Raw genomic sequence first — 26,858 nt, 5'->3', positions numbered from 1 at the left:
TCACAGCCCTTCCCCCAGCCAAAGACTGGATGGAGGCATTCGGAAGCGCATGCATACGTTTCCCAGGGAGTATGTCCAATGCAGCCTGCCTGCGAGCTTGCCCGTTGAAGAGGCGGCGTACCACAGGCAGTCGGCTCTCGCTCTCCGCTGCTTGCAGCGAACCCGGCTGCTCAGATTTCCTCTTTCAGCTCTACCGGCTCGCTCGTCCATGCAGGATTCGGGGAGTGCAAGGGCCGAGTTAGGGGTGGCTTGCTGAAAGATTGGGTTAGCACCAGGGAGGTCCACGGCGCCACCGTGTTGTGTCGAGGGTACCAATCGACATACGAGGTGTTTGCTTCACCACCAACAGAAATGAAGCAATCAACTACATCATTTCCTGTTGGCACGGGTACCGAACGACGCCCACTAGGAGAAGCTGCTTGGGTGCTTCAGGTAAGGCTGTAGTTCTTGCGCAGCTGACATGTATCCAGTCAAGCACGATAGGCAAGAAAGAACTCCTTATCCGTTCCGTTCCGCGGTCAAGGTCAACTGTAAGCGTCCAATCCGTCAATCCAATGACGGACGCACCTAGAACCATGCCCTTGACGAACGGACAGCACGGATGGGGGCAATGCCAAATGGACCATGCATTGTCTGTTCTCTGCCCACCGGAATTGACAATGCGCTTTTTGTCATACTTGGAGACTCGTTCCCCTTGTTGGAGACAATGCGGCCTTGTTCTCGAGTCCCCTTTCAACACCCGAACGCCCAGCACCCTATAAAGGCAGTATTTTCCTGTCACATATCTTTTTTTTTTTTTTTTTTTTTTTTTTTTTTTTTTTTTTTTGCTCTATCATCCGAAGACAAACATCACAGGCCACTCTCATCTTGGGATCGAATCGACAGGTGATCAGCCAACAACATCCAAAAGCTAAGTATTCTCAGTTTCCTTTGCTATCCAACGTCTCCTCCTTTTCGGTAAGTCGGAGATAAGAAAACACAACACCAACACATAGCCACCATGTGCACCGAGCAGACCGTCTGGTACCCGTGCCGCACCCACGCGGCCATGAAGCCCATCACGCAGTACTGCGAGCAGTACGACCGCGCCTGCCGGCAAAAGCAGCTGGAGCACTGCGGCCGCGTGACCGACTCGGACCCGTTCGTTGCGCCGTCGCTCCGGGCGCACCTGGACGAGCCGTGCCCCCACGGCTGCAAGGCGCGGCCGGGGCCGATCCAGTGGACCCCGTTGCTCAGGAAGGGGTCCAAGAAGGTCCGGAGGTCGCTGGTAAGTGGACTTCGCCGGACTCGGCGGGGGATCAAGGAGGCGCTGCGCTGAGCGTGGTGCCTAGACATACGTATGGCATGTCATTAAGTAGAATATAGAAGCAAAAACAGTCTCCACGGTCAAAAGTATGGCAAGAAGCGTGAGCATCAATTTGCAGATGGGAGTGAAGCTTTGTATCTGACCTCTGCAAACCAAGTCAATCAATCTACTGGCCGAGTGTAAACCTCCAAGATACATCCCCAGACCAGAAAACAGTGACTTACAAGACGCAGACTCAAGCCCGATGTCAATATTAGAATGACGTCTCTATCCTCCCTCGCCATGCACAAGCAGGTCATGGTGGGACGGGTCTGCATGTCTCAGGCTGAAGTCTACTTACTGCCTCGGGCGTGCTGCTGCTGGCGCTAATAGTTGTTAGTCCAGGTCCCAGGTCCCAGGCACACTGAAAGAAATCCAGGAACCCCTCCATCCTTGCATTAATAATTAATCGCGGCCCCCTCAACGCGCTAAGTGCTTCTCAACTCGATTTCCGGTCGCGTCGCGCGTTAATTGCATTCATTCACTTTTCTTTCCATGCCCATTCACCACAACCGCAATACAGAGCAAGAGTGAAATCAGACCCGAAACACACCCAATTAGACGTTAAAATGGGCTCTACGAATCCAAGGACACACGAGGAATACCAATACCTCGATCTCGTCCGCGAGATCTTGGAGCATGGCGAACGCCGGCCCGACAGGTATGCCTCGCCCCTTCTCTTTTGCCTCCTCTTCTCTCTGCCCCCTTGAAAGATGAATTGAAGGTACAAAGGCCACCAACTGACACACACGCCCAACCCTCCAGGACCGGCACCGGCACCTACTCCATCTTCGCCCCGCGCCCCCTCAAATTCGCCCTCCACGCCCCCGCCTCGCCCAGCTCTGGCTCCTCCGAACCCTTCCAACCCATCCTCCCCCTCCTAACCACCAAGCGCGTCTTCACGAGGGCCGTCATCGCCGAGCTCCTCTGGTTCATCTCCGGCTCCACCACGTCCAAACCCCTCAGCGAAGCCGGTATCAAGATCTGGGACGGCAACGGCTCGCGCGAGTTCTTGGATAACCTAGGATTAACCCACCGCGCCGAGGGCGACCTCGGCCCCGTCTACGGCTTCCAGTGGCGCCACTTCGGCGCCGACTACGTCGACTGCGACACCGACTACACGGGCCAGGGCGTCGACCAGCTCGCCGAGATTATCCATAAACTGCGGACGAACCCGCACGACCGCCGCCTCATCCTCAGCGCCTGGAACCCCAAGGCCATGAAGGAGATGGTCCTGCCGCCGTGCCACATGTTCGCCCAGTTCTACGTCTCGTACCCGCGCAGTAGCACCAACAACTCTACAACATCAGGCGGAGAACAGTCCGAAGAGAACAAACCCAAAGGCCACCTCCACTGCCAGCTCTACCAGCGCTCCTGCGACATGGGCCTCGGCGTCCCCTTCAACATCGCCAGCTACGCCCTACTGACGCACATGCTCGCCCACGTCTGCGATATGGTGCCCGGCAGCCTCACGCACGTCATGGGCGACGCCCACGTCTACGTCGACCACGTCGACGCCCTGCGCACGCAGCTCGAGCGCCAACCCCGCGACTTCCCGAAACTGGAAATCGTGAACCAGCAAAAGGGGGGCAGCATCGACGGTTGGAAGGTCGAGGATTTCGTCATTCATGGGTACGACCCGCACAAGTCCATTGCCATGAAGATGTCGGTGTAGTATAGTTAAGACGTGATGTTATAGAACGAGGATATGAATCATTTACGAATTGAAGCAGTTGCATAGGAAGTAGACAATTTTAGATAATGCTAAATTGGTCATGACTCATAAGGTATCAAGAACGCCGTGCGATGAAACCCCTTGCATGTTTTGCTACTCACTCACTGTAGACATTCGCGCAAACTCACATGGCCAATCGACCTGCTGTTGCACTTAAGCGCCCGTGATGATCTTCTCCAGCTCCTCGGGGTTCTTGGGGCAATCCGTCAAGTTCTCACAGCCGTCCTTGGTGATGAGGAGGTTGTCCTCGATGCTATACGTTCAAGTGGTTAGGACGTGTCGTCATAAACTAGATTGCAAGCGGCAGACTTACCGGACACCACCGACGTCCCAGTACCTGTCTAGGACCTTCTCGTCAATGTACTGCGCATGCTTGGGGTCCTTGAGGTAAGGTCGGATAATGAAGTCGCAGAAGTAGATCTGCCAATCGCGTAAGCATATCGAATAGACCTCACAGCAGGAGAAGAGACTACTTACACCAGGCTCGACAGTAATAACACTCCCCGCCGGCAGATTCCGGCGCACGCGCAGGTACCGGAACAGCGGGTCGGGGTCCGAGTAGTTGGGGTGGCCGCCCGTGTCGTGCGTGTCCATGCCCAGGTAGTGTCCCAGACCGTGCGGCAGGAAGGCGGCGCTCGTCCTCGCCTTGAGGATCTCGTCCTTGTCGCCCTTGAGGACGCCGAGTGACAGGAGGCCGTCGATGAGGATCTTGTGCGCCAGCAGGTGCACGTCGTCCCAGGCCACGCCCTCCTTGAGCATGGCAATGCAGTCCAGCTGCATCTTCAGGACGATGTCGTAGATGGCGCGCGACTCCGTGGTGAACTTGCCCGAGATGGGGAAGGTTCGGGTCTGGGGTGGTTAGTCATGGGACTCCGATTGCTCAATCTGTCGAGAACGCCAGGGGCCAATTCAACTCACAATATCCGAAGCGTACAGCTTCCACTCGCAGCCCGCATCCAGCAGCAACAGATCCTTGCCCGGCATCTCCTTGTTATTGTGCACATAGTGCAGCGTCGCCGCCGAGCGCCCGCTAGCGACAATGCTGGGGTACGCCTGGAACTTGGCGCCCTTCTTGTAGCACTCGCCCAGAAACAGGCCCTCGAGTTCGTACTCGTTGGCCGCGGCCCGGACGCTCTGCATAACTTTCTGATGGGCGGCCTCGCTGACCATGTTGGCCTTGCGGATGAGGGCGATTTCGTACTCGTCCTTGACGACGCGGCACTCGTCGACGGCCTCGCCGAGCAAGGAAAAGTTCTTGTCGTCGAACTCGAGGAAGCTGACGTGGGGGCCGACGCGGTCGGCGATGGCGAAGACGGTGTTCTTGGTCTTGTCCTTTTGCGCGGCCCCCAATTGAGCGAGGTGCGCGTTGAGCTCGGTCGAGGGCAGGACGGCGTCGACGTCATAGCGGGCGAGGGCGTCGTCGCACGAGAGCGGCAGGCCGGACCAGATGACCTCCTCCGGGTCGACGGGCGGGATGAAGAGGGTGGTTTGCGACGTGGCCATGTCGTGGACCAGGTAGCTGTCGGCGACGTCGTCCATGCCGCTCAGGTACATGAAGGCGCGGCGCTGGCGGAAGGGGACGGGCTCGTCGCAGTCCTCGAGCAGGCCCGAGGCGGCGCCCTCGAGGTAGAGGATGCCGGTCGCGTCGGTTTTGGCGCGGATGTAGGCGGCGACGCGGGCGGCGTGGGCTTTGGCGGGGTACTTGCCCGCGAGGATCTTGTCGACGTCCATGGTGGCCATGGTGGGGGCTGCGAACGCTGTGGTGCGAGGAGGGGTTGTCGCGGATGAGAAATGCCGACAAGAGTTCGAGTTGGTTGTCGTCCTGATTGCCAGCAGGGAAAAGACTTGGAAGGAGGAGGAGGAGGTTGCTCTGCGTGGGAGTTGGACTCGTGCACACCTGCTAAGGAACCGCAGATGAACAAAGGAGGACATTTGTCGGGTTCAGAAATGGAAAAGCTTTCTGGCCGAGGAGTGCCTCACCTGCCTCTTTGAGCCCATCAGCAGCTCGAGGGACTCGTGCGATAGGCGGCTTGCCTCGGGCCCAGAGCAGGGTAGAGCTCCATTCCCAAGCGGACGGCGGGGCTCAGGCGGGGTTGTTTTAGCTGCTCGGCAACCTCCGGGCAGGCATTGCAGGCCTGGCTAGCGCTGGAATGTTCCCATGCAGCCAACCAACGCCAACAACTGCCATGCCAGCGAGCGCCGGTTTGCTTGGCTTCTCGTGATAAGGGGCTCCTCCTCCGACTCAGCCAACTAGAATGAGGTCTTTGGTCAGCTAGTTTCCTGATACATCTCGAGACCATGCTTCTGGACAGATATTATCAGTCCCCCGACACCGTGATTGCCTTGATGACAATGGCAACGCAGAGATGATGTCGACACAGGGCATCACAAAGACTTCGTATCAGCCAAGATAAATATAAAAATAGTCCATGATAGGAATCGGATTCATTTTTCTAAATAGTTTCTCGAACTTCTAACATTTTCATAAGATACTATTTTAAGTATGCCGTCTATACCATTGGATCTTTTAGCGGGTTCGACCAAACCGAGGAGTGGCCACAACACATTAAATACAGGCCACTCCAAATCGAGTAGGCGTCACCGCAAATCCGAAGATCCTACGCAAAAGACAGGGTCCAGTCACAGCAACGGGTCCCGAAGCCATGCCAAGTCGGGAGAAGACCATGATAAGCATCAGAAAACAGGGAAAGACAAGAGCCATACTACGCCCAGTGATAAAAAGCACCGCCTTGGACATAAAAGAGACGATAGGGCCCATAGGAAAGATAGCAAGACGTGCCGGGATCATACGATCAACTCGGCGACTGCCACAACACTCCCAGATGAGTCGCAGGCTGTTACAGCCACCCGCTCCGGGGACCATGGGGACAGTTCATGTCAATGGGACACCACGCCATCTAAGGAACCTCCAGAAACAAGGAGCTTGAGAAAGTATCCAGCGGCTCCAAAGTTACTCGCCGAGAATGCGTCGGATCAGCTTGCTCTTGTCTCTTACAATGGCAACATAAAAGCTCAGGGCCATATGTCAAAAGCTGTTGCCGCGAGGAGGAAGGATACCGAAGAAATGAGAGTCGGCACGGAGGTCGCAAAGTTTGATAATACCAAGGACGATGCACCTGGGCAAGAGTGGGCTGCGACCATGGGCTTATATGCCTTATTCTTCGAGTCAGAGAACCCCCTAGAGTTGAAAGCCAACGAAGCCCTGACCAAGAACTACGGATTGAGCTGGACAGCCTGGAGTCCAATAAAGTTGAATTCTCGACATTCCAGTCTAGAGGTGATTGACGGCGAGGAAACGGCAAACTGCCGTTTTCTGTCTGTGAGGGCTGGTAACACCGACGATCTGCTTATCCAGACATGGTTATGGCAGGCAGCCATGCTTTTCCACCACCAGTCTTCACGAGAGGGTCGACTTCAAGCCTTCACACGGTCATCGGAAGGATGCTCGAAAAGATTCAAACACTACGATACGTGTCTCAGATTCTGTAACCTCATTAATACCATCTGCCTCGATGGCTGCGTGATTGTTGCATTGTCCGACAATAAATCGAAAATACCACAAGTTGTCGGCGCCATAGAGATAGAGTATTATACGACTGGGATGCGGCGAGATCCAGTCGTCTCTCCCCCAGACTTCCGGTCATTTTTCAGAGCGGACAAGCTCGCCGAACTCGAGCACTACCAGAAGTATTTCAAGGAGAAACTTCTCAAGAGCGATAAATGTGCCCCAGTTTGGTGTAAGTATCTCGTGGCCTGCCGCGATGTCCAATGCTCACTTTTGGTACCCTTAGGCCTTCGCGACTTTGCAGTTCAAGATGGATTGCAATTCGAAGCTCTGGAGAGTGATCTCATGGAGTGCTTTACGCAGCCGGCCGAAAAGGAACCGGTCGCCCGCGTGACCTTTATGGATTTCAGAAACGACATGGCCTGATGGGAGCACTACGGCTTCCATTGCCGTGTATACGAGCAAGACTTCTGTTATGCAACATGGTCTGCCCGACGTGTCATTGAATCTGGGGGCGCATTGCCCCTCTCCTACGCGCCGAGTGGCCCGGCCCAGCCGACCTCGGATGGTACCTACGTGATGAGGTTCCTCGAAGGACTGGACGACACTCAGCAGTATCTCGACTCGGGACCAGGGCATGCCCTGATTAGGTCCACTTCAGGAGTGGTAAATCCAATGCAATGACTTCGCGAGGGTTGATCCGGCCACGCTAGCATAAAGGGCTGTCGTCTTCTGTCTTTGCATCTAGATTTGAAGAAACATGGGCTTAGCTTTTATGGCAGAGGGAGGGATGCTACTAAATTAATTATAACGAGGAATCTTTTTGCAAGAGCTTAGCATAAAAGGATTTAAACATGTACCATTCTTGGAAGACGAATATCAAAACGAATTTCATTTTTTTTATTCGACCTTTACCAAAAGAAATTAGTAAACGGCTTCCCGACAGTGTCACGAACAACATACTCCCACTAAACCAATCTCTCCATACTCTTTAGGACTAGACACGAGTAGCCTTTCGACCCCTTCCATTGAAGCCGGGAGAGCAGGGCAAGAGAATGGAGCTTCAATTTCAACGATTCAACCCTGACGATCCCGTATTTGCCAAGTCGGTCTACGATATCCGGGATTTACGGCAGGATGGGCGAACAGGTGGCTTGCCGGACTGGCAACGACTTGATAACCCAAACGTGGAAAAGAACGACGATATACCTATCCGAATCCGAACGGGAGATATATACGTCCTTGAAGTGACCCAGAAAAGCATCCTTTGTCCTGCTGGGACCTTTTAAACCTCTATTACCACATCCAGAAAGTCACCTACAACTTCAAAGCCCGCGGTGCGCAATAGAGCTTGGAGAAGGAGAAGGAGAAGGAGAAGGGGGACGGGGACGGGGACGGGGACGTGTATATAGACTAGAGGCCAGCTCCTTAAACCACTCCTGGGTACATTCTCCCACATTTGCGCCCTCGAGCAGTTGCGGAATCAGACTCGCGGGATGCTGGTCCAGTATTCGAGAACCTTGCGCATAGATCAGCCGGGGAGGTTGAGTCACGTCAGGAGCGAGGTGTGTATGAAGAAGCCAAGACGGTTTGAGGTTGACTGATTGACTCAATGGACGTTTAGTTTGCTCATCAATATATGTTCCAGTGGGTATAGGACAAGTTCATGCCCAGTAGTCGAACCTTGTGAGTGATGGTAGACGTTGGAAGAATGCTACGCAAGTACGCAACGGCATGTCGAGGCCCGACTGGGTATGAAGTGCAAGCCGCTGTTAGTCATTGAGCCTTCCAGAGGATTGTGAGGCAGTGAAAGCCTGCCCAGAGACCGATTTTTAATCTAAGCTGCCGAGAAGGGGATGTATCTCTGTCTCCCTCCGTACGTTCTGTCCCTCCATGTATTGGGGAAGCAACCTTGGCAGAAGCACCACCACGCTGTTGTTGCGTTCCTTACAATCTGAATGTGCACCGAATGCAGGCCCAGACCATTGCATCAAGAAGCGCGACACAGCAGGTGACATGTATGCGGGGTCTGGGTCCTGCAGCTTCCAGCTTGCTTCTGAAGGTTGCTTCGATTGGCGTACATGGCCCTGTTCTAGCCCTCTGTTCTGGACTCGGGCAATGCATGGGCATGGGAAAGAGATGGACACCGAGGGAAAGAACTTGGCCTGAACTTCTGCGTGGGCTCAGAGGTGTGCCGAAACGAGGCTTCCGAAATTGCAGGAGTGCCATCGCCTTGAGCGAACAGGATTGTAGTCACACTGCAAGACTTCAGTCCGCTTTCCCAGGTTATACCTAGGTAAACGGCAGCGACGCGGGCAGGAAAGATACTCCTTCCACCTTGGACACTGAACCCCATCAAGGCCACGCACCTTCCCCAGCATGTGCATTACAATACCTCGCACCTTGGGTCATGGCAAAGTCCTGTCCTTCAACCCTTGACTGATCCAAGCCAGGTTTCTGAACTTCCCATCTTCCACATTCACTTCTACCGTCACAGACCAACACTACATACCACACTTGCACGACAGCATCCATAGCTTTGTTCTCATTCTCTTCATCACTTCATCAACTTTTGGATTCGTATTTTCCCTCGTCCCGCTGCCCAGACTCCGTCCGTTACCCGTAGCTGCTGGCCCACCATGGTTCGAAAGACCTTCTTCCTGCCCTTGCTCGTCGGAGCGCTGGCTCGCATTGTCAGTGCGGAGGCGAGCAGTCCAAACAATGTCCTCCCGGGCTCCTACATCGTCGAGTTCGACGACTCTCAGGTACTAAGCCCACCCCGTGCAAAAGAAACAACCCGTATCGGAGCAGTCGTGGCTGACCCAATTGACACAGGACATGTCGCTCTTCCACACACATGCCGCGTCCATGGACGCCGAGATTGTCAACCGCTTCGACTACACCCTGTTCAAGGGCGCCACGGTGCAGTTCAAGAACTTGGAGGCGGCCAGCCAGCTTGCAGCGGAGATGCTGGCAATGCCCATGGTGAAGCAGATGTGGCCCAATCGGCAGATGAAGTCGCCCAGTGACAAAGTGGTGTGGGCTAGCCACCTCTCGAATCAGACCCAGATCGACAAGAGGCAGGATACCAACGACACCTTTTCGCCTCACGTCATGACCCAGGTGGACAAGCTTCGGGCCAAGGGGATCACGGGCAAGGGCGTCAAGATTGCCATCGTGGACAGCGGCGTGAGTCGGGCCCTGCGTCCGTGGTGAATCCATACGTGCTGACATCTCCCAGATCGACTACACTCACGATGCTCTCGGTGGTTGCTTCGGCCCCGGCTGTCTGGTAGCCGGAGGCTACGACTTTGTTGACAACGACGACGATCCTCTGGACACATGCAATGTAAGCCGTTTCCGCTCGGGCAGAAGACAAGTAGCTAATACCATATCTATAGGGATATGGCACGCACGTCGCAGGGATTATTGCCGCACAGGAAAACCCACTGGGGTTTACTGGTGCCGCTCCTGTGAGTAGCCTGCTTCACCTGCGGCCCCAATTTGATGGTTTCCTCACTTACACTCACAGGGCGTCGAAATCATGGCTTATCGAGTACTCGGCTGCGGCGGTGAATCCACGGAAGACTCAGTCGTGCGGGGGCTTCATGCGTGCACACGAGGACGGGGCTGACATCATCAGTGCGTCGCTAGGAGATGAAGCATTCTGGGACGAGAGTCCCGGGGCAATGGGTGTAACAGTTACGAGAATCGTTGCAGCTGGGATCCCATGTATAGCCGCTGCCGGCAACTCCGGGAACATGGGCCTTTTCTTTGTCAGCCAACCCGCCAGTGAAGATACGGTCGTGAGTGTTGCTTCATTTGACAACACAGTGACAACGGTGCTCAAGCTCTGGGCAGACTACTCCGTGGACCGGGGTGAACCGCGAGAGTTCAGCTTCACTACCACTACACTTGGCCAATGGTCAGAAGCACCAGCTCAACTGCCCGTCTTTGCCAGTCTTTTGGATATAGACAGCGCAGCGAATGGATGCAACCCTTTCCCCGCCGACACTCCCGACCTATCTGGCTCAGTGGTGCTTACCCGCCAAGGGACATGCTCTGCCAGTAAGATGGCCGCCCGTGCCGCCGCATTCGGGGCCAAGTATGTCATGTTCTGGGGCGCTGAGCCCGGCACACCGATGACAGACTCCTTGACGGATGGTATCATCGCTTCTGGGATGGTAGGTTAACCCTCTTCCGTTTCCTCTCGAGAGCTTCTCATAATACTGACCGGAGCGCTAGGTGTCGAAGGAGACAGCAGAGGAGCTCACGAGGCTCCTGAAGGCTGGATCAAATATCACATTAACACTGCCCGACCCAGAAAAGCTGGTGTCCATGTAAGTCTGGCAAAGGAGGACGCTTTTTGATGTATGGCTGACCGCGCGGGATGCGACAGCTTGAGAGAGGAGCCCAACAAAAGCACTGGCGGATATGCGAGTACCTATACAAGCTGGGGACCCTCATTCGAAGGGGCGACCAAGCCACAATTTGCAGCACCTGGTGGCAATATCCTGTCGACTTACCCCGGGAAATTGGCGAGAAAGGGCCAATTCCCTGGGTACGCTGTGTTGGTCGGCACGTCGATGTCCGCGCCTCTGGTGGCTGCCGCCTTTGCACTGGTTCACGAAGTCCGAGGCAAATTACGCCCTGCCGAGTTTGAGAATCTCTTGTCGGCCACGTCCAATCCGCAGTTCCTCAATGACGGAAGGAAGACCTTTGACATGCTCGCACCGGTCGCCCAACAGGGTGCCGGCATGATACAGGTATACGACGCAGCCTACGCTACGACGCTCCTTGACCGCTCCAGCCTGGCGTTTGGCGATGCGGACCATCATGCCGACGTCCTGAGCTTTGCCATGTCCAACACAGGCAGAGAGGAGGTCACCTACGAGCTCGGGGCTGTTGGAGCCGCCACTGCTTACACCTTCTCAAACGGGACCTACCCCGACCCCTTCCCCGGGATGGAGTTTGACGACGTGTATGCCACGATCAACTTGAGCGAGTCCAAGATTACTCTTGCACCGGGCGCCAGAAAGTTTATCTCGGTCAGGGCCACGCCGCCCGCTGTCAACGCGACACGTCTCCCCGTCTACTCAGGTTATGTGACCATCAACGGCACCAACGGCGAGTCTCTCTCGCTACCGTACCAGGGCGTCGCCGGCAGCTTGCACAACACGCGCGTGATAGGCTTCAGTGACTTTGTAGTCGCGACGGGCCGCAAGGACAAGCCTTGGGTTTATCCGCCAGCCATCGACACTCTTACCTTCAATTTCACCAAGGGTGGTTCAGACAAGAAAGGTCTTTCACAGTCGCAACCGGGAGCCTTGACAAGACTGGCCTTCGGCACGTCGCTTGTGCATATCGAGGCGGTCAAGGTCGACTCCGGCAACGTGACCTTGTCCAATTCGACCACGAACCTTGGCAACATCCTCGGGTCGCCCCTGCTCTGGCTGAACCGCCATTTGTCCCTTGCGCCCTGGCATGGGCAATTGGCCGACGGGTCATATGCGCCTAAGGGCAGGTATTGTTTTGCCGTCCGGGCGCTACACGTCTTTGGCGACCAGAAGAACGAGACGGATTATGATGTGGCGTTTACGGGGGATTTCAATATACAATACTACCTTTGAGGTGTGCCGGAGAGAGAAGCTTACGTTTCCACGAAGACCTAGAATTCTTTCCGACTCTTGCGACGCAGTTATAGAATAGTTCCTAATTCAATACATTACCGGCTCAATTGCTTGCGGCTTTGCTTGACGTGCAAGATGCGCGACCGTGCATGACGTGCCAAGTAAAGCAGCAAAGACGACCATGATGTCTCCATGTTGCACAGTGACGCATTGCGTGCATGTGGCCATCATAGTCGGCTGTGCTGAAGAAAGTGTGGACAGCGGCAGTTGGAATAAATCGGGGGATGCTGTGTCTTGTCGTCATGGAGCTCCAGAAACCCCTCCATTGACGTAGACGAGCCGCATGTGTTTCTACACCGGCCAATTGAACACCCTGCATTAGCTGCCTCGGCAATCGACAACCAGATCAGATCACATTCAAGTTGAAAAGACTACTTGTTCAACATGCTCCGACTCTTCTCGAGTACTGCCAGATCTTCTTTTGTACGCAGTGCATTCCGACCACTGATACCCGTAAACATCGTACCCAAAGCAACCATGGCGACAGGACAAGCAAACGACCTGAGCGCGGGCGCGCTGTTCGACGTGTCGCACGTGACGGCCGTGGTGACGGGCGGCGCGACGGGCATCGGGCTCATGATCACGCAGGCGCTGCAGTCCAACGGCGCGAAAGTGTACATCACGGGCCGCCGGCAGGAGGTGCTGGACCAGACGGTGAAAATGTACAGCAACGGGCCGGGCCAGATCATTGCGCTGCGGGGGGACGTGAGCAAGAAGAGCGAGGCGGTGCGGTTGGCCGGGGAGATTGAAAGCAGGGAGCCGAAGGGAGTGCAGTTGCTGGTGAACAATGCGGGGATTGCGCGGGATGACGATACGCGGTATTGTGAGTTTGCCCGTGGTTCTGCATGCATCAATTGGCGGTGGATGATGGGATTTAAACTAATACAAGCACAGCAAACAACGGCCAGCCCGACATGGGCGACGCCAAGGCCATCTCGGAGCACTTCCTCAGGAGCTCCGAGGAGCAGTGGCTCGAGACGATGCAGACCAACGTCGTGGGCGCCTACTTCATGTCCATGGCCTTCCTGCCGCTCCTGGCCAAGGGCGGCCCGTCGTCGCAGGTGGTCAACGTGTCGTCCATCTCGGGCGCGATGAAGGGGCCGAGCATGGGCCAGCCGGCGTACGCCAGCTCGAAGGCGGCGGCGACGCACCTGAGCCGGATGCTGGCGACCATCTTCAAGGACGTGAAGGTGCGGGTCAACGTCATCGCGCCCGGGCTGTTCCCGAGCGAGATGACGGCGGGCAAGTCGGGCGCGGACAACAAGAGCACGCTGGACGGGAGCAAGGCGACGAACCCGTCGGGCCGGCTGGGGGAGGAGAGGGATATGGCGGCGACGATTCTGTTCCTGGCGGGGCGGGGCGGGGGTTTTACAATGGGCAGATTGTGTATCCGGATGGAGGTGAGTCCTTTTGCAATTGGTTGTGATAATGGTTTTGGTGAGAGAGGCAATGATTGCTGACTTGATGAACTACAGGGTCTACGCTTATCCAGCCTGCTGTCGCGAACTAGGTACTGATAAACGCTCTAGGGATGAGACACGCATCCGTTGGGATCATCTAGTCTCTGCTAATTCCAGTGTGAGTACAAGATGTGATGGATTGATTGAATTCTTAGTGTCAAGATAGTAGCAAGTAGAATACACAGTCTGTAATAAATGACAAACTCACATCGGAAAACACTCCAGCACAAGGCACTAGTGGTTTAGTGGTAAAATCCATCGTTGCCATCGATGGGCCCCGCGTTCGATTCGCGGCTAGTGCAGTACCAACCTTTCTTTTTGCGGGTTTCCGTATTCTTTTTACGACTTCGCTAAATGTCACTGCTTGTAGCTCAAGCCTGGCTGCCAACCGTCGAACGAGGCATGGAACCAGTATTTACTTTACCCATTGCGCATCTGGTAGGCTTGGATGTCCCACCCGACCACATGGAGACATGTTCTCCGCTAAAACGCAATGGTGGTTGAGAGTGGCTTCTACATTGGACCTCAGGCAAGGATTTCTATACTTGATTCAGCTCAATATTTACAAATGATAGGCTGGCTAGGTTCAGCCTGCGCGGGATCGCATCGTATGTACATGAGAGCAATGCGCTTGTCAAGCCCAACACTCGAGCCTTCGCCTAACCCAACAACAACGGGGGGCTTCAAGAGACCTAGTAATGCCATTTTGTCAGTCCTGGCCGCTCCTTCTAATGCCCAGCGGTTGGGGAAGCTGCTCCTGGTAGACTGGTGGGCATTCAACCTCATCCCATTCACTCTTTCTTCGATGCGAGTGCTGCATACATCACCCGAGATTTCTCGGCTGCGAGACTCGGGACTGTCTGTCCAATGATATACTCGACACTTTGGCCTAAATCGAGCACGAAGACCATGTCGGCGTGGAGTCTAGACTTAGACATGTGCAATCCCCTGTTCGCCTTCAGAACTCTGGATCCGAAGCGCGCCATGTTCGTTAACATGCCGGCAAAGTGGCAGAGTGCAGGTCCGAGTTGCATTGTTCCCGTTCCCGAGCGGGATCCTGATATGGTTGTGAACGGATCCATACTGCAAGGGCTGCGGCTTCATCCCATCTTGGTACACGTAGACGCCGCGGTGAAGTTGGTTGCGGTGACACACTTCAAGTCCAGTGAGCATGCTCCGTAGCAGGTCCAAGTCTCCTTGCAGCCAGTGTTGCAGCATGAGCTCAGCACCAAACCGTCAGAGGTCTTGGTGGTCCCGGAGGTTATCCTAGGTATGCACGGGTACGGATCTTGGCAGCCCGTGTCGTCGGAGCAAGGGGCTCCGGGGCAGTTGGGATGGCACCCGTGTTCATCCTGGTAGCTCTGATCACACGAAAAGCGGCATTCGTAGGGGCTTGCTGGTTTCGTGACCGAAGGAATTGTCTCGGTTTGAGATGGAATGCCTTGTGCAGTGGTCGAGGAGGGCAGGCCGGGGCCGGCAGGGCCTGGTGAGGTCGCATGGTCGCTCCCCGTCCTAAGTATGTTCGAAATAACTGATTAGCACAAGACCAAACTAAAGATGAGCTCGACTTACGGTGGGTTTGAACTGGGTTTTAAACCCAAGCCCAGTCCCAGGCCCAGGCTCACCATTGCCACGATGGCCACGACGGCGATAGTCGTCAGCACCTGTCCCCGATGCTCATTGAACCACAGGTTCACATCGCGCTGGTGGTGGGTGTTATTGATGCCTAATCCATTGTGCTGGAGCCCTTGGCCGTTATGGTCATTGCCGTTGTAAACAGCCACATGCGAAACGTGACGTGCTGGCGACCCTTCCGACATGGTTGTAGTCCATACACGATTGCGCAGGACGACTATTTTGTAGTAACTGACTCCCTACGTGACAAGATACCAAGTCCCAGTCACGAAATGGCAATGTCAAACCTCATATTATATAATCGCGACTATGCGATCTTACTCAGAGTAGAACCCGAGTAGTTGTGGTTAAATCTCATGTCATACTGACATGGGACATATGGGATTGACAGCATCGCCCCCTTAATTACCGAGGTCTAACAACAGCCTTGTTTATTTTTGAAATGCCCATTTACACAGCCTCTTCAAGCCGGATTGACCGTTGGATTTTGCAAGCTGACCAGGAGGGTGTTGAAAAATATCTTCGTGCCCATTCCCTTAGCGATAGCAGGATAGCAAGGCACAATCTGGTCAAAATTTTCGTTCAATATGTGCCCGCATATAAGATCCATTGCAAAATCCATTGCAACTCAATGCTGCTGGTGTATCTGCAGTGAGGACCAAGCTTGCTGCAGCTTCTAAGCGAAAGGGTGCAGAATGTCGCCCGGTTTACGCCCGGGCTCTTGGGCAGCTTTAATGGAACAAGGCTCTGATACGACGCCACGCATCCGGCCTGCTGTGCATCCATGCACTGCATTTTGTGAGTGATGGCGTTACGTTTCGTTACATCGGGCGGTAATTTTGGCCCTTCGTAGAGAATCTCTAGGCCAGGTACAATAAATAGCAGTTGCATTATATCCTGGGGGTCTGAAATGGATTTTCTGTCCATCAAAGCGCCACTCAGCCTGATCTGAAGGCCACATTTGAGGAATGGTGTACGTAGCCGTAATATTTGCTTTTTCTGAGAGTACCTAGGAAGTGCGGAGAAGAGTCCAGAAAAGGAAATTTGCTCGGCTCATGCAAGGCTCTGGGAGTGCAGGGTTAGGTCAGCTAAATATATCTAAAGAATCTTACGTGAGTTTTGCTTTGCTGCTACAGAGTGTTGTAGGCCAGGTCTGATGCAATCCTGCTGCTACCATGGCCGAGATCCTAGCCGCCGTCGTAACTGCCGCCCAGGCAGCAGAGTATTGTCTGAAGCTGTGCGGCCTGCTCGATCGACTCTATCATGCATCCGAGGCTTCCCGAAAGCACCAGGAAAGGGTCCTGGAATTGGTTCCCCTCCTCGAGCAGATCCGGCAGGACCCAACCTTCGACACGCCCGAGATAAGCTGCTGCACCCGGTCGCTCGCTGCCATTCTCGAATCCCTCACGTTTCCGAAGCAGTATAAAACGCGGAGTCCCCGGTTTCTCAATTCAATCATCTTCGTCATCAGAGAAAAACGCTTCGGTCGCATCTTTGCCTCCATCGAGGAGAAAAAGAGCACTCTTACCCTATATATTACCAACACCACCCTAAAGGAAGTACGTGTTGGACTACGATATCACCAGAGACCAACAAAAGCCCTTGGCATGTGTCATTCAACAGCATGCGACGCGGGGCAGGAAGGACAGGACGTCGAAGGCAGCCCTTGCAATAAGCGAAAAGAGAGTCCGGACTCCGCTGGTATGGATGTGACCCTGCGGGAACCCTCTACATTGGATGCCATTGATTCAATAATCAGCAAAGCTATCGCCACTTACCAGGAAAGCAGCAACGACTCCAGGACCCAGGGTGGCCGTCCCCCAAGCCCGGCCGCCTATGATAGCAACGTGATGACTTCGCGCGGGCCCATGCTGAACGGCTACGATGTGAAAGGCCATGTCAGTGACGAGCGAATGCGCGAGTTTACGGAAAACAAGATTTATTACGGCAACGTCAAGGCACCAGCAACGTCAATCACACAACACGCGGACGGCCAAGGGGCCCATGTCCCCGGCGAAGACATCATGCACAATGGCCATGTCTTTAGGGATGGGAACCTGGCTGCCCACAATACCAAATACGTGGGAAACCGGATGGAGGTGGATGGCACGATGAGGAACGGGGACGAAATCCTCTAGCCAGACTGGGGCGGCTGAAGGAGGTGGGGGAGACGGCTGTCTGGAATGGAGGGGAGGTTGCTTTCATTGGATCAACTTGTTCCTTTGTCATGCTTACGGGACTCATACTGAATCCGGTCATTACCGTCACATTTCATTAACCTGCACTACACACACATACACGCACCGGCTGTGTAGCATTCATGCCAAATATCAGGGCTGCGAATTTGGTCTCTTCTTGGCAGAATACAGATAGGGGTGGGAGACGGGGCCAGACCTTGGGGTCTACGCCGTCTGACACTCCATGTGCGCCCAGATACGAGAACGCAATCAATCAGCCCCAAACAGGTCTGCATGACTGATTTGAACAGTATACGGTTTTCAATTCAACATACCATGCATTCCACACGATGCTTACCATGAGCTATATTCGGAGTTCTAGTGGGATGTCTTAGTAAGAGCAAGCCGCGCTGCAAAGCGGCCGTCTCACGTCTGTTGACTAATAGAGGATCATGTGGTATCAACTACTGGAAGATAGCCGAGGCATGATCCTGAGCTCTAGTTTCGTGGCTGTCCTCGGAGATACCGTCAAAACCAGGCATCCCAGAGCCTGATCCCAGCCAGACCCCCGCATCCCAGCCTTGAAGGGGACCGGAAATTCGTGGTAGAGGTAAGCGAGTCCGAGCTCAGCTAGACCGTCGTCCTGATGGTTCCAGACATATCCGATAGAAGGCGGCGAGGCTCCGTGGCTACGCACTCTACGACTGTCAACTGTAGCAAGGTGCAGTGACGTATGTTTCATCCGCGAGGGTTGCATGTCACTTGCTACTACACTGCTTCGTAGTAGGTTATCGCTAAATTATTGTCACTATCCCGATATTTGGCATCTGCAGTTAGCCTCGGATGCAACGACTATGGACGCCGGCGGCAAACATCAATGAATCACGATCGTCTGCTGGCTCACTATGCCATGTTCGACGGCCGTCAGTGCCTCGCCATTCATCAGCCCATGAACATACGCCTCGCCCACGAGTGTGCAGCTCACCACATCCCCGTCCTCGTCAGATCTAGGCGTTATCTCACCTGTCAGCTTCCGCACGAGGAACGGGACGTCGGCCCCCGGTAGGACGGAGACGCTGTCACCGACCTCGGTCGACTTGGGACCCCAGCCAACGTACCCCTTTTCCGTGACAAAGAACCGCTTCCCGTTGACCACGGTAGACACGATGGTGTTGATGTGCGTCAGGAAGGCCCGAGAAATGCTATTGAAGACCCCCTAAACGCATCTTCCGTAAGACCCCTCCTAGCCATAAAGGTGATGGCATTGTGCCCTTCGATGTACGTGTTCCAGAACTTGGTGAACGCCACAGCTTCCACAAACGGGGCGAGGTCGTTATTATTGGAGGAGTCCTTGCCGAACGGCGTGTTGCCAAACGAGGTGTTGGCGGTCATCGTCTTCCGGAAGGCCGTTTGTAGAGACTGGCTGGGCACGTGGGAATAGGGAATAGTGTCGAGCATAGTCCAGTAGGACCCCTGGATGTGCACCTGGCCTTCCTCGTCGCTATTACACACGATGTCCGGCGCCTTGCCCAGGTCGATCTTCTGGAATGCGTGCCCGGGGTGGACCGCGCCGACTCCGGGAAGGCACTGGACGCACACGTCGTAGTCGCCGCACTCGACGCATCGGTGCCGTGTTCCCCCGGCGGTGATTTCGCCTTCGCACACGTCGCAGTAGGCCCGGTAGACGGCGTTGCTGTTGGCCAGCATGAAGCACCACTGCCGGAAGCAGGCTCTGTCGTATTGCCAACCGGCGGTGTCGCGGCTCGGCTTGCCCAGGTGCGTGATGGTGTCGTAAAGAACTCCCGGGGTCCTTAGAAGGTTTGGCCTAGGAAACAACACCTCGGCCGGGCCCTTCCCTCCAGCTGCGAAGCGTCCGCGCATGAAGGCGCGGGCCAGATTCGTGTTCGTCGCGGTCTCGAGGTCGGTCTGCTGAGTCCAGTCGGGGCTCCAAGTAGGGAGACCATTTCTTCTCTTGTTATCCCCTCGGATGCCTGTGCCAGAAGGGCTGTTCAGGTCCTCGTCATTGGTAATGTACTGCAGCACTTTGAGGGACCGGGTGTGCTCAATCAAGCGGGAAGTGATATGGACGAGGCACTTCGCCAGGGGGGTATCGTAGCGTACGAAGTTGTTGGGGGTACGTCGTGCGCGAGCCCCGCAAAGGCGTAGACGAGGTCGCGAGGGTCCGTCGCGCTGCGCCCGGCCGTGTAGTTCAGGACCTCCAGCAAGGGCTGTTTCCCCTTTCGCCGCAGCTCGTGCCGGGCGTCGAGCAGGCCGAACAGGACCGCCATGGTCGCCCCGAAGGGGTTGTTGGCCTCGTCCAGGTTCCGCTGGGACTCCATCGCGACGGATACGCAGCAGGCGCCGTCGCGGAGGAAATGCTGGCGGAGCGAGCCCAGGTAGTCCTCGAGGTCCTGGAGGGTTAGGAAGTCGGCGCCGGCGTGGAACACGAGATCCTTGGCCAGGACGGCCTCTTGGAAGGTCCACGCCCGGAAGAACCAGGCATCCCAGTTGAGGTGGAAGTCTAGCAGCGCTTGGGGAGGATTCGTGTAGTGCCGCGTGTGATCTTTCCCGAACGACTTGACTGTCTGCATGCTCTCGGACATGTTTTCCTTCTGCCAGAACGTCACGACCAGGGAGGCTTGGAGGTAGACCTTGTCCATCATGGACACCTGGGCGTTGCGCTCCTGGAGATCGGCCTGGTTGATGCACACGGCATCCACCCACAAGTTGCGCGTCTTGTCTGGGTGCCGCAGGGCCTTGAGTGCATTGTACAGGTTCCTCGTAACGGGATGCGCTGCCCCGTTCAGGAGAATCTCCTTTGGGTTGTCTGGACTACCCCAGACGTAGGAAAGAGCCTCGTACGGTGGCTCCTCTTGTAGACTGGTAGTCCGCATTTGGCAGGAGATGGCCTGAGAGCCATGCTGACTGGGCTGCAGGTCCAGCACCCGGATTTCCTCCCGGGCCGCGTCTAACGGTTGCCAGCGATCCATGTTGGGGTCTTCAAGGAGGTGAAATATCGAGTTTGGAGGCTGGTTTCGCTTATAGGGCTAGATGAGAAATGAGTGAAGTGGGGATTATTCGAGGTTGCCTGCTGACGCATGCGAATGAAACCGGAAGTTTTTTTTTTATATCTGGTCGAAACCACTGTCGATTTTCTCAAGGCTGACTGCGTCATGACCCCGACTGCACATCAGGCTCTCGACTTAGCGCTGCATATGCATGCCGTTTCACTGCAATGTCTTGTGTACCTACGAGAGTGTTTATAGCAGAATAAAGATGCGTGGAAGCTAAGATATTTCCTAGGTGGCTTCCAGCTTGCGGTGGGCCGACATATCATGTCGTCCAATTACCGTGTTCCGTTGTATTTCCCCCCCTCATGTCTGTTTCTCTTTCTGCTTGGTTGAAAAAGGATACACCAACGCCAAGCCACTAGATACCCAATTTTAAGTGAAATGGATAACGGGGACGTTATCCGTTAGCCAGGCTGGGGCTATCTGGGACGGAGAGGGGTGGAGTAAATCGAGGATGCCCGTGGCCGACACGCCGAGTTGTAGCGGACGTAGTCCAATTCTCCACGATAGCCCTTGGTCGGCCACGGATACTGCTGCCGGGGACCTGCCGGGCGCTTGAGGCCGAGGGAGTTGACCCACTTGCTAACGACGTCCCAGACTGTTTACGGCATTGACTGAGCCGTCATCGAGTTTGACATGCCCGGAAAGATGACCGAGCGTTGAGTCAAGGACTTTATTTGAAATCCGATTAGCTAGAAGCAAAGGGACCAGCTGGAAGGGCGGGTCCAGTAGTTCACGTTCCGTTCATTTGAGAAACGAAACAGATGGTAGATAATGAGCGTATCTAGCAAATCTCTTTTGCTGGATGCAATTTCACCGCGGATTCACCAATCCAGACGTGCTGCCCTGCCCCGGCAGAATTTTTTGTAAGTAACTAAATGCTGGGGCTGTTTACAGAGGGTTGTCCAAGCTCCACAGGCACCTGATTGCCTATAGCACCTCTACCTGGGCTAAACATCACAGACGTACAGGGCAGACGTTCACTAACAGCACAGGTGAAGCCTTGTGAAACTCCCCTATAGCACTGGCAGTTCTTCTAAAACCTTATGGACTTGCGGCTCCTACTTATTGAATCGAAGCCAGGCCACGGACCTACTGTGCCATTTCTTTTCCCCTGTTGTCCCCTCCCTCCACAAAGCACAGCACGTTTGCAGTCTTAATCTTCAATTTTTTGTACAGGCGATTGCAGGTCGCTGTTTCTGCCGTTCGACTTAGTTTGTTCATACCCTTTTCGACTCATACCAGCGCGCAGTCCATGAAATGGGCCACACCGTTTCTCGTTTGCCCGCGCAAACAGCTCGTGGTGCTGCTGCTGGTACTGGAGATGCCGAGAATGGTTCCGACAGCAGCAAACATGTCGGTCATCAGCACTGGACACCTGGAATGACCTTTGGTGGGCTATTTGAGGCCAAGGACGAGCCTGACATCGAGGCCAACAAGTACGCGCCCCAGACGGTAACGACGACCAAGACGCAGAGACGCACAGCTACCAACGGCACCAAGCGAGTCCGTGAAGAAGATGCCACCGATATCGCCACAAACCACCCGATCCCCCAGCGCCGCAGGCTAGAAGAGCCGTCAATCCAGCCCACCCCAACAGTCGGAAGCCAGTACGCCGCAATTGACGAGTTCACCTTTCCCCGACCCGACACCATGATCGCCACCGTTCCAAATGATAACGCGCGTCGTGCCGCGGTGAACATGTTCTTCAACCGGCAGTCACCCGAGTATCCCTTCAGCTTTGAGATGCGAATGCGCACCCGACCTCCTCCGTTTCCCAGTCCCATTACGTCGTTCGATCTCACATCCAATGGGATGACGGCTGCAGCTTGGGGATATGACGGCCTTCGTGCTACCATCGATGACTTGGCCGAAAAGTCAGCAATTGATGACAAACACACCCTGTTTCATGTGCAGGTTAGCGGAGTTACCCCCGACGATAGGAAGCATCAGGTCGAAACCATCCAGACTACGACGAACCGTCTTTCATATGCCGATACCGCTGCCAAGACGCGAAGCGAAGGCAGTACCAAGAAGAACATGATGACCAACAACGTTAACGGCAAGGCCAAGACTCGTCATGGTGCTGGTAACAATGCGACCAAGCCCACAGCTGCTCCTCGTGGCCGCAATGCCCTCCGCACACTCGATGGCAACACTGCCGGCCGCCAGAAGACCCAGAAAGACAAGAAGAACCAGGTGCTCCGGCAATTGGATCAGGACATGTATGATTACTGGGCGCACGGCCCAGTCAAGGAGGACAAGGACATCAAGGTTGAGGAAGACTGAACAAGTAGAAGGGCTACTTAGGATATGGCTTGTGTAGTTTTGTCGCTACTGGATTATCAGGGATGATGGTACTTGGCTATGATGCGATTGGCTATCTTGTGGCGTGCTTGCCAGACCAATAACGCACCCCATAAGCTCAGATCCTTGCAAGCGATATGTTCCCGAAGCTCTGACATGCCCACTCGATACGGATAGTGTACTGAAGGAAATCTCAATGTATTCTGTTCTTATTTCACGTGGGAGATCTTGAAACCTCCAGGAACTCTGGTCTGGAAGAATCCTTGCGGGTCGTACTTGGCAGCGACCCTTTTCATGAATGCTATGTTCTGTTCCATAGATGCTGGTTAGTTGGCCGTTCCTCAGACACATGTATGATCTAACTCACCTCTGCACCATATGACTTGAGCGGGTCTTGCTTCGGGTTAACATAGTTGACATACCGCCACCGCGTCGCCGCCCCGATGGCCTCCGCAAACGCCTCGAGCTCCTTCGTGAGAGCCGCGATCTTGCTCTGGAACAGGGCCTCTGCCTCGGGCGTGCGCGCAAACGCACGATTGAGTCCTCGGTCAGGCTTTTGTCCATGCCTAGCACGTTGCCGCCTGCGTTCTTTTGCGCGTAGTGCTTGGGCAGCTGCTGGAAGACGAAGATGATGCGGTCGACGTCGCCCATGGCGCCCTGGGTCTCGTCGAGGAGCTGCTGGTATAGCTCGGTCGCCTTGTCGACGACGCGTTTGTTGTTTTGGAAGCAGAGGGAGAACCAGACGTAGCTAAATGAATGGTCAGATTAGTCTGAGAAGCAGAGGTAGAAACAAGGCAGTGCCACTGAATCTACCGGTCACCTCCATTGTCTGACATGGCGGCTGCCAGCTCGCTGTACGTCTGCGTCGCCCGTCCGTCGGAGAGGCAGGGCACTTCGGCCATGGGCTCGAACGAGGTGGAGTTGGTAACGCCGTCCGTGTTGATAACGGTTGACGAGACGGTCGATGATCTGGTTGCCACATCGTACATGTAAAGCACGATCTGGCTGTCGGCGGGATTCTGCTCGTTGATATCAACCAGGCGAATGAAAGAGTCGACGATGGTGTCCCGGTGGTCCCAAGCAGCTGTAACCATGCCGCCGTAGAGCGGGCCGGCTGGAAACGCGGCAAAGTCGAACCGGGTCACGATGCCGAAGTTGCCACCGCCGCCCTTGAGGGCCTTGAACAGGGCCGGGTTGTGCTTGCTGTTTGCGTTGACGATCTGGCCGCTGGCTAGCACGACTTCGTAGTTCGTCACGTCGTCGCAGGTGAAGCCGTGCCGGCCAGAGTGGAATGACAACCCACCGCCGAGGGTGAGGCCGGCGACGCCGACGGTGCCGACGCGGCCAGCAGTGACGGAGAGTCCGTACTTTTCGACTTCGAGAAGAGCGGATGTCCATCGTGAGCCGGCGCCCACAGACGCAATGGCCTAGAGTTGAGTTGAGTCAGCGTTTGTTCAAGTACATGAACATTGCTCTGGACCTACACCAGTGTCCTTCCTGTTTGGCAGATGCACTTCGGCCTGGTTGAGAAGACTCAAGTCGATCGTCACACCATCGGCGACATTGTTGTTTGGCCAAATACTGTGGCCGCCACCCCGCATGGCCACGTTTCCCGCCGGGAGTTTCGACAAGACCTTGATGGCTCTGGAGACATGCTGTGCAGTTCGCGGTCGGAGGACGCAGGCCGGCTTGATTTCCCGGACGTCAAGAGAGTAGTAAGAGTCGAGACTGGCCCGGTAGCCGTTGCCGGCCGTGGAAGGGAACAATGTGCTATCGCCAAGCCCAGCTGCTACAAGCGCCTTGCACTGTCTCACATCCGGATTAGCAAATAGCACGTACAGGAGCCATGGGAACCAAGCCTCGGTTGACTTACGCCGCGTAAACCAACCGGTGCTGTTGCCGCTGCTTCGGGGGCCAAGACGACCATGGCTGCAACGCCGAGAGAAAGAGGAGTGAAACGCATCCTGACGGTGACAGGTCGTGTTTACCAAGGGTCTGGTTGCCCTTGATTCGGGACGAGATATTTATGGAATTGACCACGCGGGATGGCTGGCTCTTAAAGCTGGTCGGGGCGGTTTCACTGCAGGGCTCCTTGCTTCGGTCTTTCCGCTTATGCGAAAGGAAGAGTGTATATTGTCAGATTGACATTGCCTGACCACCAAAGCGTGCTATATGCAGCGATCCTTGCCGTTGGAAACCGACATGCGAAGAAGCAAACAAGAGTCTCGTGGTGTCGCTTCCACCCCCGCCTCTCATGCATGCATTCGCGGGAGGTCAGGGCTCCGATGATTTGCTACCAATTAGAACCCCGACTGGCTGGAAAGACGTCTAAGCGAACTGGTCTAGGCACATCTATATCTGCTGCACTATGGTTTGTTTAGGCCCTGAGTTGTGACACCAAAAATCACCCTTGTAGGTCTAGCAAACAGTCAAAACGGTGCCCGAGATCAAATGAAGGGTAATCCCTTACACCATCTGGGGCTCCCCGCCTTGCATCGAAGTCACCTTCTTGTTGCGGATAAGGCCATGTTGGAACCCTCTTACGCGATGGAACAAGCCTGGCAAAGCCATGATCAGCTATTTGTTTGCTGGAACTTCCCAAACGTCTCCATCTGGTCCATGTTTGCCGTATCAGCATTGTTTCTTTCCCTTCGCTTCTACTGTCGACTCGACCGTTCTGGGCGGCTCATGCGCGATGACTGCGTCCTGGCTGCTGGATGGGCCTGTATGCTCGCCTCGACATCTCTGCTGACGAAGGCAATGAGCCTGGGCTACATCGACACGGTGTTGGGCGATGCGACCGTTACTTTACTGGCTCGATGTGCTCACAGTGCGTACATCCACTTCGTAACCGGGGAGGCCTATTTCACTGGTTGGAGCTGATCGCAAGAGAAACAGCTTGCCACATGGCGTCGCTTTCACTGACGAAAACCTCATTCGCGGTAACCCTGATACCAATCACCCGAGCGTGGCAGCGGGGCGTCGTTTGGTTCATCATCAGCAGCCTCAACGTCGTCTTCGCTATCCATATCATACTCCTGTGGCGCCCATTTTGTCAGGGCGAGACGCCGTACGACCTGCATGTCAGCTGTTGGGATGCTAGCCATGCCGTCACGCTCAACATCTTCAGCTCGCTCTATTCCAGTGTGGCAGACTTTGTGTTGGCGTTGCTGCCTGTGAGCTTTTTCCCCCTCGACCGACTTATATCATGATTAATACTAAAAGTGTGAGTAGTGGAAAGTCTTGATGGACCTGCAAATGAAGAAGTCAGAAAGAATCAGCCTCGCGATCGGCATGAGATTTGGCGTTGTGTAAGTTGAATGACACCCTGTCAAGTATGCAGCGACTGACCTTTAGTAGCGCAGGTATTACTGGTATCATGAAAGCCGTGCAAAGCGTGACCATTCTTGATTCGAGAGTACCAGACTGTAAGTCTCACAGTCATATGAACTCTGCTGTCTAGTCACTGACGTCGTGTTGGTGATAGTCAAGTATAACCTCGTCATCTTCTGGATCTTCACGTTGGCAGAGCCCAATGCCACCATCATCGCTGCCTGCGTCCCGGTCCTTCGCGTGCTGTTCAAGGATGCGAGGAAGAGGTACTATGGATCCGAATCCCCTTTGACTGGGCGGTACATCAGGCCGAGCAACCATAGCTCCGGGGCGTTTGCGGGCCGACGCCCACGTGGGGCTGGTTGCGCCGATTCCCAGAGCGAACAGGCTATCCTTGATGGAGGCATTACTCGGACACGTGAGTACGTCGTGGGCATTGACGAAGACCGAAGCTTTGAGATGAGAGACCATTTGTCCATTAAGAAATAAGATGATACAAAATCGGTTCAACCCACAGTGGACCCATAACCTTCGGCCAAATTGTAGCTCTGGTGCTGGTAAGTCTAGAGTCATGCCTCA

The 26,858-nt window shown here is 54.9% G+C and overlaps 12 protein-coding genes across 12 annotated transcripts; 8 read left to right on the top strand and 4 right to left on the bottom strand.

The window, feature by feature from the left end:
* Positions 1 to 1,000: 1,000 nt before the first annotated feature.
* On the top strand, positions 1,001 to 1,318 carry PG986_008553 (uncharacterized protein; the record flags this gene model as incomplete). The annotated part of the gene is made up of 1 exon (XM_066844775.1): positions 1,001 to 1,318. The coding sequence occupies one exon, from the start codon at positions 1,001 to 1,003 to the stop codon at positions 1,316 to 1,318; it is 318 nt and encodes a 105-aa protein (XP_066700887.1).
* Positions 1,319 to 1,914: 596 nt separating this feature from the next.
* On the top strand, positions 1,915 to 3,020 carry PG986_008552 (thymidylate synthase; the record flags this gene model as incomplete). The annotated part of the gene is made up of 2 exons (XM_066844774.1): positions 1,915 to 2,006; positions 2,111 to 3,020. 2 exons carry the CDS (start codon positions 1,915 to 1,917, stop codon positions 3,018 to 3,020), a joined length of 1,002 nt encoding a protein of 333 aa, XP_066700886.1.
* A 213-nt stretch (positions 3,021 to 3,233) lies between these two features.
* PG986_008551 (xanthine/uracil permease) lies at positions 3,234 to 4,820 on the bottom strand (the record flags this gene model as incomplete). Its single annotated transcript, XM_066844773.1, has 4 exons — positions 3,234 to 3,333; positions 3,394 to 3,500; positions 3,558 to 3,929; positions 3,999 to 4,820. The coding sequence occupies 4 exons, from the start codon at positions 4,818 to 4,820 to the stop codon at positions 3,234 to 3,236; spliced, it is 1,401 nt and encodes a 466-aa protein (XP_066700885.1).
* A 763-nt stretch (positions 4,821 to 5,583) lies between these two features.
* PG986_008550 (uncharacterized protein) lies at positions 5,584 to 7,032 on the top strand (the record flags this gene model as incomplete). The annotated part of the gene is made up of 1 exon (XM_066844772.1): positions 5,584 to 7,032. The coding sequence occupies one exon, from the start codon at positions 5,584 to 5,586 to the stop codon at positions 7,030 to 7,032; it is 1,449 nt and encodes a 482-aa protein (XP_066700884.1).
* A 2,213-nt stretch (positions 7,033 to 9,245) lies between these two features.
* On the top strand, positions 9,246 to 12,236 carry PG986_008549 (uncharacterized protein; the record flags this gene model as incomplete). The annotated part of the gene is made up of 6 exons (XM_066844771.1): positions 9,246 to 9,371; positions 9,442 to 9,795; positions 9,848 to 9,955; positions 10,008 to 10,790; positions 10,852 to 10,946; positions 11,006 to 12,236. 6 exons carry the CDS (start codon positions 9,246 to 9,248, stop codon positions 12,234 to 12,236), a joined length of 2,697 nt encoding a protein of 898 aa, XP_066700883.1.
* A 444-nt stretch (positions 12,237 to 12,680) lies between these two features.
* PG986_008548 (NAD(P)-binding protein) lies at positions 12,681 to 13,806 on the top strand (the record flags this gene model as incomplete). The annotated part of the gene is made up of 3 exons (XM_066844770.1): positions 12,681 to 13,119; positions 13,191 to 13,733; positions 13,772 to 13,806. 3 exons carry the CDS (start codon positions 12,681 to 12,683, stop codon positions 13,804 to 13,806), a joined length of 1,017 nt encoding a protein of 338 aa, XP_066700882.1.
* A 1,050-nt stretch (positions 13,807 to 14,856) lies between these two features.
* PG986_008547 (uncharacterized protein) lies at positions 14,857 to 15,576 on the bottom strand (the record flags this gene model as incomplete). The annotated part of the gene is made up of 2 exons (XM_066844769.1): positions 14,857 to 15,268; positions 15,329 to 15,576. 2 exons carry the CDS (start codon positions 15,574 to 15,576, stop codon positions 14,857 to 14,859), a joined length of 660 nt encoding a protein of 219 aa, XP_066700881.1.
* Positions 15,577 to 16,566: 990 nt separating this feature from the next.
* Positions 16,567 to 17,529, top strand: PG986_008546 (uncharacterized protein; the record flags this gene model as incomplete). The annotated part of the gene is made up of 1 exon (XM_066844768.1): positions 16,567 to 17,529. The coding sequence occupies one exon, from the start codon at positions 16,567 to 16,569 to the stop codon at positions 17,527 to 17,529; it is 963 nt and encodes a 320-aa protein (XP_066700880.1).
* Positions 17,530 to 18,442: 913 nt separating this feature from the next.
* Positions 18,443 to 20,558, bottom strand: PG986_008545 (uncharacterized protein; the record flags this gene model as incomplete). Its single annotated transcript, XM_066844767.1, is given in 4 exon segments — positions 18,443 to 18,770; positions 18,782 to 19,662; positions 19,707 to 20,098; positions 20,495 to 20,558. 4 exon segments carry the CDS (start codon positions 20,556 to 20,558, stop codon positions 18,443 to 18,445), a joined length of 1,665 nt encoding a protein of 554 aa, XP_066700879.1.
* A 1,341-nt stretch (positions 20,559 to 21,899) lies between these two features.
* On the top strand, positions 21,900 to 22,928 carry PG986_008544 (uncharacterized protein; the record flags this gene model as incomplete). The annotated part of the gene is made up of 1 exon (XM_066844766.1): positions 21,900 to 22,928. The coding sequence occupies one exon, from the start codon at positions 21,900 to 21,902 to the stop codon at positions 22,926 to 22,928; it is 1,029 nt and encodes a 342-aa protein (XP_066700878.1).
* A 227-nt stretch (positions 22,929 to 23,155) lies between these two features.
* PG986_008543 (FAD binding domain-containing protein) lies at positions 23,156 to 24,873 on the bottom strand (the record flags this gene model as incomplete). Its single annotated transcript, XM_066844765.1, has 6 exons — positions 23,156 to 23,254; positions 23,314 to 23,457; positions 23,520 to 23,694; positions 23,760 to 24,373; positions 24,431 to 24,751; positions 24,820 to 24,873. 6 exons carry the CDS (start codon positions 24,871 to 24,873, stop codon positions 23,156 to 23,158), a joined length of 1,407 nt encoding a protein of 468 aa, XP_066700877.1.
* A 979-nt stretch (positions 24,874 to 25,852) lies between these two features.
* Positions 25,853 to 26,768, top strand: PG986_008542 (uncharacterized protein; the record flags this gene model as incomplete). The annotated part of the gene is made up of 4 exons (XM_066844764.1): positions 25,853 to 26,122; positions 26,181 to 26,257; positions 26,307 to 26,374; positions 26,410 to 26,768. The coding sequence occupies 4 exons, from the start codon at positions 25,853 to 25,855 to the stop codon at positions 26,766 to 26,768; spliced, it is 774 nt and encodes a 257-aa protein (XP_066700876.1).
* Positions 26,769 to 26,858: the final 90 nt, after the last annotated feature.

Source organism: Apiospora aurea (genome assembly GCF_038362705.1).
Source record: "Apiospora aurea strain CBS 24483 chromosome Unknown utg000005l_segment0_segment0, whole genome shotgun sequence".
In the NCBI taxonomy this organism is placed as follows: Eukaryota; Fungi; Ascomycota; class Sordariomycetes; order Amphisphaeriales; family Apiosporaceae; genus Apiospora; species Apiospora aurea.
This window is presented reverse-complemented; position numbering and strand designations above follow the sequence as displayed.